Source organism: Leishmania panamensis (genome assembly GCF_000755165.1).
Source record: "Leishmania panamensis strain MHOM/PA/94/PSC-1 chromosome 22 sequence".
NCBI lineage: Eukaryota > Euglenozoa > Kinetoplastea > Trypanosomatida > Trypanosomatidae > Leishmania > Leishmania panamensis.
In genome coordinates this window covers 382,814-399,849 of record NC_025868.1, presented here as the reverse complement: position 1 = coordinate 399,849, position 17,036 = coordinate 382,814, and the positions used below count along the sequence as shown (strand labels likewise).

The 17,036-nt window shown below is 59.9% G+C and overlaps 5 protein-coding genes across 5 annotated transcripts; all 5 read right to left on the bottom strand.

Annotated features, from left to right (window-relative positions):
* Window positions 1-375: 375 nt before the first annotated feature.
* On the bottom strand, window positions 376-687 carry LPMP_220960 (small nuclear ribonucleoprotein, putative; the record flags this gene model as incomplete). Its single annotated transcript, XM_010700794.1, has 1 exon — window positions 376-687. One exon carries the CDS (start codon window positions 685-687, stop codon window positions 376-378), a length of 312 nt encoding a protein of 103 aa, XP_010699096.1.
* Window positions 688-2,329: 1,642 nt separating this feature from the next.
* LPMP_220950 (membrane transporter, putative) lies at window positions 2,330-4,894 on the bottom strand (the record flags this gene model as incomplete). Its single annotated transcript, XM_010700793.1, has 1 exon — window positions 2,330-4,894. One exon carries the CDS (start codon window positions 4,892-4,894, stop codon window positions 2,330-2,332), a length of 2,565 nt encoding a protein of 854 aa, XP_010699095.1.
* Window positions 4,895-6,239: 1,345 nt separating this feature from the next.
* LPMP_220940 (hypothetical protein) lies at window positions 6,240-8,264 on the bottom strand (the record flags this gene model as incomplete). The annotated part of the gene is made up of 1 exon (XM_010700792.1): window positions 6,240-8,264. The coding sequence occupies one exon, from the start codon at window positions 8,262-8,264 to the stop codon at window positions 6,240-6,242; it is 2,025 nt and encodes a 674-aa protein (XP_010699094.1).
* Window positions 8,265-9,799: 1,535 nt separating this feature from the next.
* On the bottom strand, window positions 9,800-13,369 carry LPMP_220930 (hypothetical protein; the record flags this gene model as incomplete). The annotated part of the gene is made up of 1 exon (XM_010700791.1): window positions 9,800-13,369. The coding sequence occupies one exon, from the start codon at window positions 13,367-13,369 to the stop codon at window positions 9,800-9,802; it is 3,570 nt and encodes a 1,189-aa protein (XP_010699093.1).
* A 735-nt stretch (window positions 13,370-14,104) lies between these two features.
* Window positions 14,105-15,241, bottom strand: LPMP_220920 (hypothetical protein; the record flags this gene model as incomplete). Its single annotated transcript, XM_010700790.1, has 1 exon — window positions 14,105-15,241. One exon carries the CDS (start codon window positions 15,239-15,241, stop codon window positions 14,105-14,107), a length of 1,137 nt encoding a protein of 378 aa, XP_010699092.1.
* Between the last annotated feature and the right edge of the window lie 1,795 nt (window positions 15,242-17,036).

Genomic DNA, 17,036 nt, shown 5'->3' with positions numbered 1-17,036 from the left:
GGGAGGCGAAGACAGGACGACCCTCCGTGCGCTTCATGTTAGCGAAGACGGTGCACAGTGCAGCCATCGGCTCGAGTACTCTACGCCCCCCCCCTCTCTTTCCCTCTACGCTCGCTCATGGACAGCACCAGAGGGAGATTCCTTAGAAAGTGAGGCACCGAACGGTCAGTCGCGTTGCTGGGCATCTCCACCAAATCAAAAGGGGGCTCTTGACTCCCTCTTTCCGTTCGCCTCTGTGCGCCTCTTCGTCTCTTTCCCCCGCCCACCAGCACACCTCTATAATCCGCCTGCCCCACCCGGACGCGGGAATGCGCACCTCTCTTCCGTGGTGAGTGCCGCCGCCCGCCTCCCCTCCCCTCCCCCCCAGGACGCCCTTTACTTTTTCACTGCCCCATTCTTCTTTGCGGAGGCCTGCTTTAGCACATCGTACGTGTTGAGGCTCTCCGGCAGAATGATGTAGCGGATGGTGCTGCCGCGCACCATGTACTCTTCCACCTCTACGGGGTTCTTTCCCTTACTGGTGATCTTTACGTGTGACATGTAGGTGTTCATGTTGGCATCGACGTAGGCGATTTCGCCCGAGACGATGGAGGCATTCTTCAGCTCAATCTCGACCAGGGTGCCGCGCAGGTGCTGCAGGAACGTGATGAGCGTGCTGCCTGTTTCGGAGGGTGACACAGACGCCATCTTGCGCCTGTGTGCTTGGGGTTGGGAGGCGGGGTGATGGTGGTGGTGACGGGAGGAGGTGTACACGTGTGTGAGCGGAGATCGAGTGACACGTGGGCCGACAAGGACTCCGCGAACTACGTGGACTCGTGAAAGTGAACAACAAGGATGGTATTGGGCCGGCTGCACACTCTCTGAGCAGAAGGGGAAAAGAAGGAGGGAAAACAACGTAACCACAAGAGAGAGAGGTCGCTATACTGCGGGCTCAGTGTGTGCAGTTGTGCGCACTTAATTGGATCGAGCAGAGAGACGCACCACTGCAGGCGCGCGCGCCGACAGGGAGGAGGTAGAGTGGAGGAGAGGGAGGGAAAGAAAGTAGCAGTAGTAGTAGCTACGGTGATAGCGTACGTGAGGAGACAGATGTTGGCAAGATGGCCAGCGTGCACACACGCGCCAACACTGAAGTGGGTGCGCTACAAGAATGGGGATTGGAGAAAATGAAAGGGGTATGGTTGGTGACACCTCTTAGTGTGCCCCCCTCTTTCCCTGAAGGCGATGGGTGTGTGTGTGTGTGTGTGCATCAACACAATGGTGGATTGAACGAGCACTTGAAGCACATCCCCCTCCTCTGCAGACATGAGAGAGAGAGAGGGAGAGGGAAAGAGGGGGGGGGGGGGGAGACGAGAAGGAAACAGCAGCACGTGCCTCAAGCGCCCTTCCCTCCTTTTCTGTTCCACAGCACAAAGCCGTTGCCCTTCGCTCTCCGTCGCGTTTGATGGGCCCTGTTGACAAGTGCGTCTCTTTTCCGCTGCTCTCTCTCGCTCGCTCTCTACTCGCTATTATCATAGGAGCAACAGGATGAAACCTCCTCCTCCCCCTCCTCCTCCTCCCTGCACGAAACCACCACCGCGACACTGGGAGGGAGGGTGGGTGGGTGGGTGGGGATGGAGAGAGAGGGACGGAGGGAGACCAATCATACTGTCGCCGAGTGCGCCTACCTCAACGGCAACGACACAGTAAACACAAACATATAATCGTGACCTTCGAGGCCCAACCACACGAGAGGAGTGACGAGGAGGAGCAGGAGGAGAGGGGGAGAACATGGACAGCCACAGCCACACCCACCCAATTACACAAGACGCGAAAGGAGAAATAAGCGCCGCAGCGACAGTTTAGAGAGCGTCGAGGTGTGTGTGTGTGTGGGGGTGGTGGTGGTGGTGGTGGGGGAGGTGGAAAATAACCCCAGAGAAAGGGAAGCAGGAGAGGTAAAAGAGAAGGAGAGGCCACAAAGCGAGGGCAGAAAGCAGCAAGCATCAGTGCGCTCGGACAAGACCCAACGCACAACGAGGCAGCAGCAGCACATGAAGAGGGACAATGTCTTTGCTGTGGCGGGCGCGGAAAAGAGGAGGGGGGGACCCAATCGCCGCACCGCAGCTCAGCCTCATCCACAAACTTTATACACACCCGCGTGCATTCAAACAGGAGTAGCTCTACCACCCATTAAGGGGTTATCGGAGAGAGAGCAACGGAGGGCAAGGAGCAGAACGATGTGATCATCACTCATGCCCATCTTGTGAGGAGAGCCCCACATCAGCCCCTGTATTGCAATACTAATACAACATGAAAGACACATAGAGAGCCAGAGGGAGATAAGCCGCAGCGCCTACACATGCATGCGCCCACCTGCGTGTGTGCGTGTATGGATTTGCCTCACACCCGCCTCGTCCGTTACGTGCTCGACACTGTTGCCGTACCGTTGCGGGAGCGTGCAGCCGCGACGCTGGGGTAGGGTTGTCGCAGCGGCACTAGCACCTTCAAGACTCGCGACACTGCTGCTGGCGATGTAGGCGAGTGGGGGCTCCATGTGCGGCGAGTGCGTCACGCCAGCCTCACTACTACCGCGCACCAGACTGCTGGAGGAAGGGTGCGGTCGCAAGTTTGCCTCTTGCACTTCATTGTTCATCCACCCCCGCACCAGATCGATCCCGAATGCGCGCTGGTTGGGGAGTGACGCGACTTTCGCTGCTTTCGCCTCGAGGTTCATCAGCTCCACCTCCGCCTTCTGCTGCTCGCAGCGGCGCTCCGCATAGTTGAGAGAAAAGGTGGGAGGTAGTTCGGTGGCTCCTTTTGTCGGTGATGACGAAAACTCCGCCGTCACCGGCCGCGCAGTTCCTGGACCTCGTAGTGGCCCCAACATGTTGAAGGTCCGCACCGCGGCAGCAGTGAGAGAAGTCGAGTGCGTAGGTGGCATCACCGGCGGTGGCGGTGGGGCTGCTGCGGGTGCGGATGGGGAGCGGGCAGATCGCATTAACATCGAAAACGACAGTGAGGCAGCCCCTTCTTTGCTGCGAGCCGTGCCCGTTCCGCTGTCGCTTGGCACACCATCCTCCAATGTGGGCTGCCGGCTCCTCTGCAGCGGTGATTCAATCTGCAGCTCCTGAGCCAACCTCGAAGCACCGCTTCGCACAGACGCTGTCGTTGGTGGTACTGTGAAGCTTCCTTCTTGCGTCGCTATCAGACCTGCACGCATCTTCGCGCCATCGCGGTTGTAGCTGTGCCCGTCAAGCCGTGCCGCCGTCCCCGCGTCTTCCTCCACAACTGCTCCGCTGCTCGGCACCTCCAACACTTCATCATTCCCGTCCACCAGCTCTGCCGCGCCGCCTGCGCCGTCGTGGTCGCCGCCACTGTCGATCAGCGCACTCGCCGCCGATCCGATCCCGCTGCCACCGCCGTAGAAGGCAACGTGGAAGATTCCTATGAGTGGGACGACCCCCAGCACGCTGGACAGGAGAAGCGTGACAATGCCGTAGCGCAGACTCCCCGTCACGTCTGCCACCCAACCGCACACCAGTGGCCCGCTGAAGTTACCAAAGAGGTTGTAGATGACTTGCGAGAAGGCCGCGCCGGTGGAGCGAAGGTGGTCTGGCAAGGTTGCCATCGTAAGCCCAGCACCAGGTGGTATGATGGCCCCGCCACAGAAAAGTACGACGGACATGACGAGCAGGAAACCACGTGTCGTATGCACAAAGATGCAAATGACCGAGAAGAATACCGCACACACGCCCCAGGCCAAGGTAAAGAAGGTGACACGGTAAAGGTTGCGCTTGTAGCCGCCGATACGGTCTAGCAGGATGCCGCCGGCGATGACGCCGCACACTGGCGCCAAAACGACGGCCGAGCCGAAGCCGACAGTTATGATGGCCATCGAAGCGTTGAACGGCGGCTCGCGAAGATATTGCGTCACAAAATTTTGAAGCCCCGTTGCGACGAAGTAGAGGCTTGTGAGGGACACAACGCTACACATGTACACCACGTTCGAGAAAAGTGGCGTCATGGAATAGTAGAGGTTTCGAATGGTTGCCAACGCCCGATCTTCCAGCATCCGCAGCGTCTGCGAGATGCTCTTTTCCCACTTGGCCGGCCGCGGGGCGCCTGCCGATGCAGACCCTCTCGCGCTCGCCGTTATTGGCGGCGGTGAGAAGGCCATCGTACCCGCTACACCATTCGAGGTTTCTTCGCTAAGCGCACTGGGGCCGCCAAAGTGGTCGTCATCACCGTCGTCGTCGCCCTTTCTGTCGCCGCCACTACCGCCTGCCTTATGTGTGTTGATAGAGCGCGCGTCTAAGCGCGCCACGTAGGCAACGGTCGGCACCATGAGCACGCACTTGATGTAGAAGGACCAGCACCAGCTGATGGAGCTCGTGAAGGCCGGCGGGCCGGCAGCGAGGAGGTAGCCAAGCATGATGCCTAGCGGCACGCCGGCGTTGTGTGACGCCATCCATACGCTCTGTCGGTTCTTTGGCGCAAATTCGTCCACCCAGACAGGGGTGTACACGACGATAAAGGAGAGGCTGATGCCAATGAAAAAGCGATTCAGCAGAGCTACACCGTAGATGGGGAGGGCTGCATAGAGAAACGTGAAAACAGTGTGTACGATGAGGGCGGCACACAACACACGTTTCTCATCATAGCGAGAGAAGAGATGCCCAGCCAGCGGACACCCTAGCACATTCCCCAGGAATACGCTCGAGATCAGCGTGCCTTGCAGCTTCGTGCTTAGATCCCAAGTCTCGCTAATACCGTTGGGGGCACCAAGAGCAGCGCTGAAGGCGCCGGAGTCGAAGGAGCCAATTGTCTTGAGCCAAATGAAGAGCCAAAGGTTACAATAAACCGTCCCCTGGTCTACAGGCGTATCGGGGTCCAGCAGGCGGTTCGTGGAGCTCGTCATGGTGTCGTTGAGCACACACGAGTTCCGTGCATGGATGGTTGACACAACTGCATTGTAGCCGTTATCAGCCAAGTTGAGGCTGTGGTCGCCCTCCCAATCAGTGCTCTTTACCGCCCCGTTGTTGCTGTTGGCGCTGGAACTTCTGCCCCCTCTGTTAGTGTTGGAAGAGGAGGTCGCCGTGGGATTGACGCCGCCAATGCTCGATACGATGCCCAGTCCCTCCACGAAGAGTCGCTCGGCGTGAGCCGTAGGCTTGACGCTGGGCATCTACTGTGTCGTCTCTCTCGATGTCGTCCTTGTGCGCGTTTTGTGTGTACTTCCGCGAATGCCAGCGGGGTGGGGTGGGGGGGGGCACAAGAGAGCTGGAGCGAGGAAACACACAAACCGCGAACAGATGAAGAAAGAGCCCCAGCCACAGCCACAGCAGCCGCAGGAGGAGGGGTAGAAGAGGGGGTGAGGAGAGGGAAGATGATGAGCGAAGCGAGCTGAATGAGTGAGTACACAAGGAGAGAGAGAGGGGAAGGGGGAAGGAGAAAGAGAGCCAAGAGGGAAACTGAAACGAGCTCTGGGGTGCTGGTGCAGAGGAGTGGTGACGGGGGTGGCCGGATGACTGATGGATAGTTGTGGTGAGGGAGGAGGGGGTATAGCGGGGAGTGATGGAAAGAGGACAGGGGACGCGCAATCTCCACCACACCCCACCGCACGCAGACACGCACACACACACACGAGAGAGTGGAGAGCAAAAAGGAGAGAGAAGTGCACGTGTGTGTGTGCGTGTGCGTTTACATACGCGTGTGGGAGAGAGGGGATAAAGGCGTGGGTTGCCATACGCGCAGGGACGAGTGATAGGGAGAGAGAGAATGGGCGATGGGAGGGTATTAGCCCGAGGGGGTGGGTGGTTTGCATGCCTGCTTACCTGCCTATTCCTTCTTCTTCTCTGTGTGAGGGTGTCTTTCACAGTTGAGGGCACCCCCTAACCGGTATGAGCGTGCGGCGTGCACGAGTGAAGCGTGTGAGAGAGAGAGCCTGGGGCAGTCAACCGTGTATACACACACACACACAAACTCCCATGAATCACCTCTCATTACTCAGCGGCAGCACAGGGAAAAGAAGAGAGAAGACTCTGTGAATCGAGCAAACATGGTGGACTCACGTACGACTGCGATAGTGGAGACAGGCTTGAAGCGCACGCGTCAATGCATCGACGGTGCTGAGGATAAGGATACGCGACTACGCCACCTGCAGGTCCAACAACAGCGAGAAGGCGGAGGGAGCCTCGTCATGCATCCAGCCACATATACACATCACACACAGATAGACGTGTACACCTACACCCAGACGCCACTTAGCTGCTCCGCCAGCTCGGAAGGGGCTGTGCTGTGAGAGTACCTGCGTTAGGGGTGACACATCCGCTTAGTGGTTGGTTTGCATCACCACGGCGCACCACTGGAAGTGGCGCGGCGACGCCGGCTTGCCGGGCTGGCGATGGTAGCGCTGCCTTTAAGGCGGCCTTCGACGACGTCGTCGCTAGCGGCGAGAAGCGCCGCACTGTCGCTGTTGAAGGGTCCATTGTGGAGCTGCCGGATTCGCCGGCTTCGCGCTCGGCACCCATGCGGTACAGCAACGGGCCGCGGAAGACGGCGCCACCGGCCTTCTTCTCGTACCGCCAGTCAATGTCACCTGTATCGGGGTGCCGCACGTGCCAGTGGAGGCCCATGAAGTAGTCATTGCTGCCGTCGCCATCAACGTCGTGCACAACGTTGGAGGAGAGGCCCCACTGGTACGGGCGAACTGTTCGCGCCGAAGCCTTGAACACGTGCCGGTCCATACCGCCACCAGCCGCGAGCTCGCCGAAGCCCTGCCTCGTGTACTTCTTGCCTTGCGCCAAGGTCGGGGCGAGGTGCTTCGCGTACAGGGGGTCATACGTCGCGGCGGCGTCGAGGCGGGCTTGGTGAATCGTCATGAACGGGTCCTCATACCGGTCGTGCTCAACGATATCCCACAGCGCCTTTCTGCGCGATTGCTGAGCTTCTGACCTGCGGAGTGAGGCGGCGGCTCGGCCAGCCGAGTTCTCAGGGAGCGTAGCCGAAGACCTCATTGCATCGCTTGCAGTGAGCAGCGACTCGGCAGGATCGTCTAGCCGGTCCGCGTCCATGAAACCGAATGCGTTTAGCTTCGGCGCACCACTCGACTCGACATTGCGATGACTGCGTTGCGGGCGCGCATCAGACTCCTGCTGCTTGAGCATCTCCTGGCCCTCCCGCATCTCCACTTCATCCTTGAACTTCTCGATTAAATCAAGGTAGTACGCCTTCTTCTGCTGGAGCGACTCGCGCTCCTGAAGCTGGTACTCTGCCTGTCGGCGTGCATGTGCTTCCAGTTGACGCTGGCGAGCGAGTTGCTTGATCTCCTCTGGAGTAGCCCCGCTGCGGCGCAGCTCAGCTGCCTCTTGGAGGATGGCAATGCGCTCGGCCTTGGCCTGTTGCTTGCGCTCTTCTCGCATGGCCTCGTGCGCCTCTACGAGCTGCTCGCGCTCCTTCTCCATCTCCATCGACGCCTTGAATCGGACCTGTGCTTGGTGCACTCGTTCTACGTTACTGCGCAGCAGCGCCGTCCGCCGACTCTCGTCAAATCGCGCACTCTGGTCCAGTAGCTTCTCATACACCTTGGCCGCAGTGTCCAGCTTCTGTTCGTAGGCCTCGTCTTTGGCTGCCTGCAGCTCCGCCCAGTGTTGCTGACCAGCGATGCCAAAACAGGTCTTCACATTATGCTCGATATCAGCCATGCGCAAGGAAAGGTTGTGATAGCGGTTCGCTTCGTCATCGGTGACCTCGGGCAGCTCCGCAGTGCTCAGCTCTGCCTCCTGCGCCGCCTTCTCTTTGGGGCCAGCAAAGCGGTTCTCACGCTTGCGCTCGTAGACCCACTGCATGTACGCGCCGGGTTCGCCACGCAGGGCGTCAGATATCTCACGTGCCGCCCTGGCCTGCTGCTCTGCATTGCCGCTGCGGTAGTCTGCGTCGATCTGCGACCACACCTCTCTTAGCCAGCGCAACCGCTCCTCCACGGCCAACTTCACCTCCAACATGACGGCGGCCGTCCACTTGCCCTCGCTGCTGCCCTTCACCTTGCGCTTGAAGGCGTTCATGACCTCCGCTTTGTGCAACCTCTTCGCGACCCTGAAGGCGCGCTCGACACGCTGGTCGAAAGCATCGAAGTACTGCCTCTGCCGCTTTTCCTTCACGTACTCATCAAAGCGTGGGTCCTGCAGTCGTTGCCAGCCCTCCATTGTGCTGAACTCCTGGGCGAGGCGCAGCCGACCAACGCTGATGCCACTGTGCACCTCACGCAACGCGCCAGTACGCTTGTACATGAGGCGGCGGGGGAGGGGAGGGGCTGCCAATGACAAGGCGTGAAGAGTGAAGACGAAACGAAAAGAGGCGAGGAGGCGTGATGGGGCGCTTTACGTCTTCTGGGTTGCACAGTACCTGCGCGTGTGTATGCCCGTGATGAGATGTAGCAAGGCAGAGGGGGGGGGGAAGGGAACAGGGATGGTGGCTTTGGCAGAGGGGGAGGTAAAAGCGCGAAGGTGAAGGGGAGAGAGACGTGGGAGGAGGAACAAGGGTATAGCCTAAGGGCCCTCTTTTCTCAAGCTCCGTAGCCACCGATGACTCGCAGCACCGAGACGCAGACGCGCATACAGTGCCGCCACCTGCGCGAACGCAGAGTTTCTGTTTTGTTCGAAAATGTTTTGCGGAGGAGAGGGGGACTGGACAGGGGGTGAGAAAAATGCCGTTGCCATTCGCGATGAGGCAAAAAGGTGAGAGCACGAGGGTGAGGCGATACCCCTTTACAACACCATAGCAATGCCTTTCTCTGTTGATGGCTGACGGTACGGCCAACGACGCCGTTGTGCGTCTGAGCGCGCGCGTGTGTGTGTGTGTGTGTGCAACCCTGCACGTGAGAAGCAAAGTAAGGGGAAAGGGTGGTGGGCGCAGGTGGGTGAGTGAATTCTGCCGCTTTCTCTCTCTCTCTCTGTGTGTTGGCCCTCGTATGGACACACGCCTTTCTTTTAGGAGCACAAGGCAAAGGAGAGCCAGCGAGAGAGAGAGGGGAGGGGAGGGGAGGGAACGTGCCGCATGGCCGGGAATAGGAAACAGGCGGACATACGCTGACCGATGCACCGCAACGCGTAGAAAAGCGAGGACAAAGATGAGGAAGAGCGAATGAGAATGGCGCAACGCGAAGTACGGAGTGCCCCATTCAAAGCGAGCGAGCGAGAAGAAGCGCAGCGTGTGTGCATCGTCGTGGTGCTGAATAGCGCGAAAGAATGGCGAGTAAGAGAGGGTCAAAGAGGAGCCGAGGGAGGGTGGGTGATCGTAAAGTCGGGGGTGGCGGTGATGAGTGAGGAAGGGCGAGCTGTTCGCCGCGGCGAGTGGGCAGACGCGGGGAAGGAGGCAGAAAAGTTTGCAACACCCACACCACCACCACCATCATCACCATTACCACCACCACCGCGAGACATACGCACGCCTCACGTTCGTCCTCTCAGTACATGAAAAAGAAAAAAAAGACAAAAGAGCCCACTTTCTTCCCCGACGCTCGAGCGTGAGGAGTCGGAAAAAATGAAAACGAGCGACTGACAACGGTGGCGGTGTGCACCAGCAAAAGATGAACGAGAGAGGGAGGGAGAGGGGACGAAGAGGGGCTGAGGATGAACCCCGAGCTTACGTCATCATCCCACGGAGTGTACAGTCAGTGCTGGTGTGTATGAGGAGGGGGGAGGGGAAATGAACACCGACGACTTCGTCGCCCGCACGCGACGGCAGCAGGGCCATAGCCACTTCACACACTCCCTCCTTCTCCTTCCCTGTACATGTGCCTGCGTGTCTGCATACGTCGCCGCCCCTACAGTGTCGAAGGTGCCGAGGCGTTCCAGCGGGCATTGTAGGCAGCCCTCGACTTCATCTCCGTCGTCGGCTGCGGTGGCAGCACCCAGCTCGACGACCCAAGCTCTGCTGCCAGGGTTTCAATATTTTGCTTCTCTTCACTGGTCAGCAACTGGTAGGCAGAGGTGCACCGCACTATGGCGAAGCCCGAGACGGCCGTCAAGAGCGCAATTTCTTCTAGCAGTGACGCGTGGTACTTGCGTGCCAGGTGGTAGAGGGAGCAGCACGTCTGGTAGTTCACCTCCTCTCGAGCCACGACGGCTTCGCAGAGTGCTTGAAGCGCAGTGAGGCCAAGCTGATGCGCGCCGAGCATCACCTCGAACGCGATCTCGGCAGGCGCTTCAAGTTGCTGTGTGTAGAGGTACCGCAGGATGGGCAGCACAGCCGGCAGTGGTAAGGGTACTGGCCCGATCAGTACAGTCCTCTTGGACGTGCTCGTAAGGAGCGCAAGCGGCGAGGCTGCTGCTGCCGTGCTCAGCTTCGCTGCGAGTAGGCCAACACGGTTGGACGACATGCCACCGCTCGCAGACCCACCGCTCGCGGTGCGGTAGAGCGGGCGCAGCAGCGCAGTGAAGAGATCGCTAGCAGTGAGTAGGATGCAGGCATGAAGCACGTGCACCGACTGCGCCTGCGTGTGCGGGTCCACAACCAACATGGTGGTGTTGGCGGCTGTAGACGGAGCTCTGAGAAGCGCGGCCATGTCGGTGCGCAACTGCTCGCTGCTCCGCCGCCGTGCCAGCTGCACCTGCATCCGATCACCCACCAGTAGACCCGCGCAGAGAGCAGCCAGAGGAGCTAGCGCATAGGCCTCACCAACTGCCTTGACGATCTCCAGTGTCTGCACGAGACGCGCTCGGTACTCGACCGTGAAGCTGCTCGTACTGGAGCTTGCAGTAGGGTGGCCACTATTCGCCTCGGCACCGTCGCCGCTGTCCTCGTTCTTCTCCTCCAACAGCACGCGGTACTTGGCCTTCAGGCCACCCCAGTAGATGTAGTCGACGAGGCACTGCAGGGCATCGGCCGTGAGCGGCTGTGCTAAGCCAGGGACCCGCGGCGTGCCGTTTGTGAAGTACACGGGCAGCCCAACCGTCCCGCCAGCCGAGGTGCCTGCCAGAGAAGAGTTGTCCTGGCGTGCAGATGATGGATCGGCTGCTTTTTCGCTTCGGCCTCGCTGTCCCTTGGCTACCCGTTGCAAGAGTGCGTCCACCTCATCGCGGTCCCCGGGCCTGACAGCGTCATCGGCCCTTCCTGACGGGATGCGGTGTTGCTGCTGCTGTGCGCTGGGAGCGGACGAGGCGGCACCGCTTCCGCAGCTGTACGGCTCCGAGCGGCAGCACTCGAGCTGCTGAAGGAGGAGCGGCGCGCGTTGATACATGATGACGCGATGCAGACCAGCAATCGGGGCATCCTCCTCCCCGGCTTTCATCTGGTACTGCTGCTGTTTCTGCAGCCCCCCATTCTCTCCGGCTGCCCTCGCAGCCCACAGGGCTTGCAGTTGCGCAACCGCAGACGTCACGTCAGCACTGCCGTATGTGCCAGCATACGCGTAGCAGTCAAACGGTGTGCCTCGTTGCTGCTCCCGCAGCTGCTGAAGTTTCAGTCGGAGCTGCTGCGCACCTCCGTCGCCGACGTTGCCGGCCTCCATTGCTTGGTCATTCGCCGAGACGTAGCCATCTGCAGCCAGGAAGCGCACCATCGCGTTCGTTGCCGGCTCTGCCCCACACACGCCACCAAAAATGTAGACGAAGCCGCCCGTCAGCGCAGCAGCAAAGCTCTTCTTGTGCGGTTGCACAATGGAGGTATTGCCCATCACCACCGGTAGCCAACACGGTGCACTGACTGCCATCCCCACCAGCGGCAAAACAACGGTAAAATGCGTGAGTTTGCCGGTGATGCGCTCGTGCCGCGAGGCGCCACTGCAGCAGCCCCCGACAAGCAACAGCGCCTCACCGCAGACGAAGAGTGCGTGCTTCTCGCGTGGAGTGGCATCGGTGGTGCCGCCCCGGTGCAAGCAGTGCCATTCGCCCGTAGTCAGCTCGAGTGCCCAGGTGTCGGTGAGTACCTCCGACCTCCCTGCGCCGCCGTTGATGTACATGATGCCTTCCTTGATACACGCAGCGTGATAGGCGCGCGGGGCAGGATGAGTGCACACTGCCAGCTGACTCCCCGCATTCGTGTCTTCACCAGGCTTCTCTGTGTTCTGTGTTGCTGCTGCTGCTGCTGCTGCCGCTTGCACCGCAGAAGAGGTGCGGCCCCCCTTCGCTGCCCGCACTCGCCGTCGCCACCGGTAGCTGCTCAGCGAGAATACGTACACGTCGGAGCCGCTTGCAAGTGTCGTAACTGCCGTCGTCGTGGCAACCGCACTACTGGCGTCGGAGCCGCGCTGTGTATGCTGGCGTGACTCACTCGTAGTTTTGCCTCCGTACACGTAAAGCCGGTCCTCCTGCAGCACCATTGTGTGCCCGAAGCGTGGACCGGGCTCGTTGTGGTTCTCCGTCGATCCATCCCGCTGCCCGTTCCACACACACCGCCAGTGATGCGTGTGCAGGTCGTAGAGATGTACGTCACTCAGAATTGTGCCGCCGTTCTGCGCGACGCCGCTGCTGATGATGAGGTACCGTCCCTCATAGGCACAGGCGGCGTGACTGTGGCGCGCCACCGGGGCCGTTGACAAGGTATAGAGGGGTTCCCACGAAATGGTGGTCGTGTTGAAGGCCATGAGCGACGACGTCTCCTCGCCGTGAAGATCGAGACCGCCGAAGAGAAGCATCGTGTCGGGTGTGACAGGGGTGAGGGTGTGGCCCAACCGGGCAGTTGGTGCCACCCCGACTGGGCGGAGATAGCGCGCACACATGATCGGCAGGAAGTTCACGTCGCGCGGAGCCTCAGGTATCGACGGCGACGCCGTGGCAGCAGCAGCGGCAGCGATAGGGGTGGCCTTTGACGACGGGCTCTCCTTGCCGCCGGCGGACGCATCGCTCGACGTGGGCCACGGGAACACACCAGTAAGAGCAGGCGATGGGGCCACCTCGACCAGATTCCCTCCGACCTCCGTACCGCTGCTGTGGCCGACCCCTGATCCGTGAGGTCCAAGGCTGGGCAGCGGAGGGAGAGCTGGCTGGGGCTCCAGCAGCGCTGGTGGCGAGGAAGCAAGGCCGACTACAGCGTTGCCGCCGCCTAGAGGTGTCAGTCGCACACCAAGTGGCGTGGCAGACAGGCGATGCGAGTTGAGCTGTGCATCTGTGAGCCCTGTGTCGGCTGAGTTGTATGTGGAGAAGCCGATAGAGGCTGAAGAGCCTGATGCAGCTGCAGTAGAGCTTGGACGGTGTCCTGGGCAGCCCGTGGCACTTACACGATGATGGGTTGTCGTGTTACTACTTGCTCTTTCCTCACCGGCGCTGCCGCGGCGGTGCCCGCTAAATACCGCATTAGCGCTGGGCTGCTGATCCTCAAGCACACTCGTCCCAGTGACATCCTGCAGCTCCGCCAAGAGAGCCGCAATGTCGCGCGCATCGACCTCGTTATCCATGGGGGACCGATGCGAGCTCAACTGAGTTGCTATCGTTGTCGCCGTTGTATCGCTGGTAGCGCTTGTCAGTACTGGCGTACAGTGTGTGCTCAGTGCGGGTCTTGAGGGGAGAAAGATAGTTTGCTCAGGCCCAGACGAACGAATTTGTATAGAGCGTGGCGGCGCGTACGTGTGCGTGCCGCCTCCCTCACACGATGTGCTGTTGTATTCTTGAGAGGTTAACTTCGCACTGTAGGCCTCTGGGTGCGGGTGCGTGATCGAAGTTGTGGTGCGAGGAAAGTGTCAGCAATAAAGAGAAGGTGGGGGCGCACATGGGCCCATTGACGCAAGTGCGTAGGTTGCATCCCATGCCCACGAGCGTGAGCAGCAGAGGGGGTTGCCGCAGGGGGGAGGGGCGCTAACAGCAGCATGATCTTCGGTGGCGCCTGTTATGCCGGCCTGTGACCCCGCACACCTGCTGCACCTGTTCGGTGAACGTCTCTCTTGTTGAGCACAAAGTCCAGTATTCCCATCCCTCGTTGGCTGTGCGATGAGGGTGGGGAGCGATGACGCGTAAGGGAAAAGAAGGGGAGGGGAGGGGAGGGGGGACTTCGTTTTCACCTCCCCTCCCCTTCTCCTCGTAGGAGAACCAGAGAGGACGGAGGTTATAGTGTATCTCACACTCGTTTTTTTTTGCCTTCAGTCCAGGCCCTCCGACCTCCGGCCTCAAATCCTCGCTTCCACCGCCACCACGGCTCAGTCGAGCAGCAGACGCATGCCATCAACGATGACCTCGCACAGTGCACCACGAAGGTCACTGTTGCTGCCCTCTCCATCACCTCTGACGCCGAGAAGCCTCGCCAGCCGCCCTCCTGCTGTGGACAACCTCCACCCGTCATCGCTTGCGTCCCCTTCTCTAATGTCTTGCGCGTACGTGAAATCTGCTTTCCACCTCACCAATACACGACCCGCCCCGGGGGAGAGAACGTCTTCGACAGCATCAGCCATGCCGAGTGTGTCCAGCCAGTGCCACACGAGATCGTCAAGTCCTTCTCCACTGGCGTCACTACCCTTGTGGCTGCTTCTACAACTACTACTGCAGGCCATATCCCTGATCTCTTCGAGTCGCACCGCTCGCTGCGCGTCGCCTGATGCAGCTGCTGTCACCTCACCATGTCTGCCCGAGGAGCCGGCTACGGGCACGCATGTCACGCGGAGGCAAGCACGGCGCCAGAACACTTCCTGCGTGCCACCGGCGAAGACGGCAACAGAGGGTGGCACCGGTAGTGCCGGAATGCCACCCAACACGGAACTCGTTCCGTTGACTTGGCTGATGGGCGCATTCTGAGAGCTGTTGCTGATGGAAAACACAGCTGATGGCGGCTCGGCGTCGACGGGACTCGCGTATGATTCAGCGCACGAATAGGCCAGAGCATGAAGATCACTTTCGAGAATGAGGGGATGCTGTAGAGGGTGCGCACTCGAGGCGTAGTCGGGGACCTCCGCGTTGGAAAAGAGCAGCTGCTGCGCTTGTAGCTGTGGCTTCAATGCAGGGTGTGCATAATCGCGTGCATTCCAAGCACTGGCGGCATCGACGGAGAGGCCGCCTTCGGTGATTGGCGTGGCCGTCAACAACGGCGCACTCACGTACATCGGGGAAACGCGGGTACGGCAGCCCCCGCCAACGAGGCCAGGCTGCTGTGGCGATTGCTGATGCTGCCCGAGAAGATACGTCTCGCTGGCATAAGCTGGTGCGAGAAGTCCAGTGTTCACATACGACTCGTACTCCGGCGTCGGAGGGCAGAAGTAGCGGCTACTGAGGCCATCAACGGCGTGGTAGTAGTGCGGAGCATGGGACATGTGCGACCAGACTGTCGTCATGTCCGTGCTCATCGGAGGCGTGTGAGGTCGCGCTGACGTGTCTCGGTGAGCTGAGTAGCTGGGCGGTGAAAAAGAGGTAAACGGCGCAGAAGACGCACTTACTGAGGACGCCGCTGCGACTCCGTCGGAGGTGGAGGTAAGGTGAGTGCTACTGCTGATGTAAGAGAATTCAGAGAGAGAGCCTACCGCTTCCACGTCGAGTTCTCAGTCGTACGCCACTGCGGATGACGCATATCGGGTGCCCTCTGTTGACGCCGCTCCTGGGTGCCGGGCCTCTTCTACCTCTTGTCGCTGCACCGCCTCGCGTGTGTGTGATTTGTATGCCGTGGGTGAAGCGAAAGAGTACAGCACACTCATCACCGCATGCGGCGTAAGGTGTGTGTATGTGTGTGGGGAGGGGGGAGGCAATGCCAATACTCGCAGATCCGGGGGGTGGGGGGGGGGTGGCGCGCGTGGGCAACTGCAGGGAGGAAACGTCCGTTCGCAGAGGCCCGAGTCGTTCTGTGATCAAACGCAAAGTAACACACACACACACAAGGGGTGTGCTGCAGCTACGGGAAAAAGTAAACCGGGCGCCAAAGAGATGTGGTCACCGTGGGTGGAGAGCGCGGTGATGGTGGTGATTCCGCGGGAGCAACAAAGGGCGCGTGTGTGTGTGACCACAGCACCAAAGATGCGCACCACAGCAGAGTTAGCAGCCGTGGTTAGTGGCAATAGCCGGAGAGGGTGTCAACGGAGGGGGACGAGGAGAAGGGGAGGGAGATGCCGTCCGAGAGATCATTCATGCTTCCGTGAGAAGCTGAACATGTTAGTGCGTGCCTCACACTACCCGATGCGGAGCGGAGTTGCATAGAGACACAGGCGCGCCATGTGTAGCCTGCGTGCTTTGGCTCTCTTCTCTCTGTTTCTCTTGCTCCTCGTCCCTTCCTCTTCTCGCCCCTCTCCTTCGTGGCGTCCTCTGTGTGGTTCCATCTTTACCCGAGTGACCGGCAGTCTCACCCCAAGTTGACCAAGGAGGGCGACGAGTAGAGCGACGTGAAGTGGCCTGACTCGTATCAGTGCAAACACCGAGAGGGAGAGGAAGAGAGAACAGCTGATGGTAATATGAGAGCCAAGAGGACACTCTATGTACGCACATTCGAGGTTGGACCGTAGCCTTGGAAAAAGCAACACAAAGGGTAAGAAACAGTTGGCAGAAGCTCGGCGAGTGGTGGTGAACTGTAAGAACGAGAGAGGGAAGGGAGTATACAGCAGCGGTGCCGGTAGGCAGAGAGGGGAGAGGAGAGGGGCAGGAGGTACCCCAACTGCGTCAGTGTGTTCCCCCTCCCCCTGCAGCTTCCAACCCCCCTCCTCTCTCCGTCTCTCACCGGCCAACTCGTACCACCTTCAGCGACCCCCCTTACCTGCAGAGGCCTAGAGAGAGCGAGCTGCTTTATTCTTGTCTTTAGCCGATCCGTTGTATCGCGCCAAGATGATCGCTGCGATGGTGGTGATGACGCGTGAGCACAAAGTGGCACCGGCAAGTTTACACCGACACCGCCAATTCCACCCTCGAGAAGCTCTGCGCCTTCATTGCGTTTCCTTCGCACAACGCTGTGATCGCACAGTGCAGTGAGGCGAAGAAGAGGAGGAGGAGGAGGGAGGAGAAGATTGAGTGAGGGCGTGGGCTAACAGGTGGAAGGGGAGGCAGCATCAGAGCACAAAGGCCCCCTTTCCAGGGCAAGAGAGAGAGAGAGAGAACATGCGAGAGAAACACATATGCAGAAGCTACGTGAAAGGTTTGGTAAGGAAGACGGTGGTGATGGCG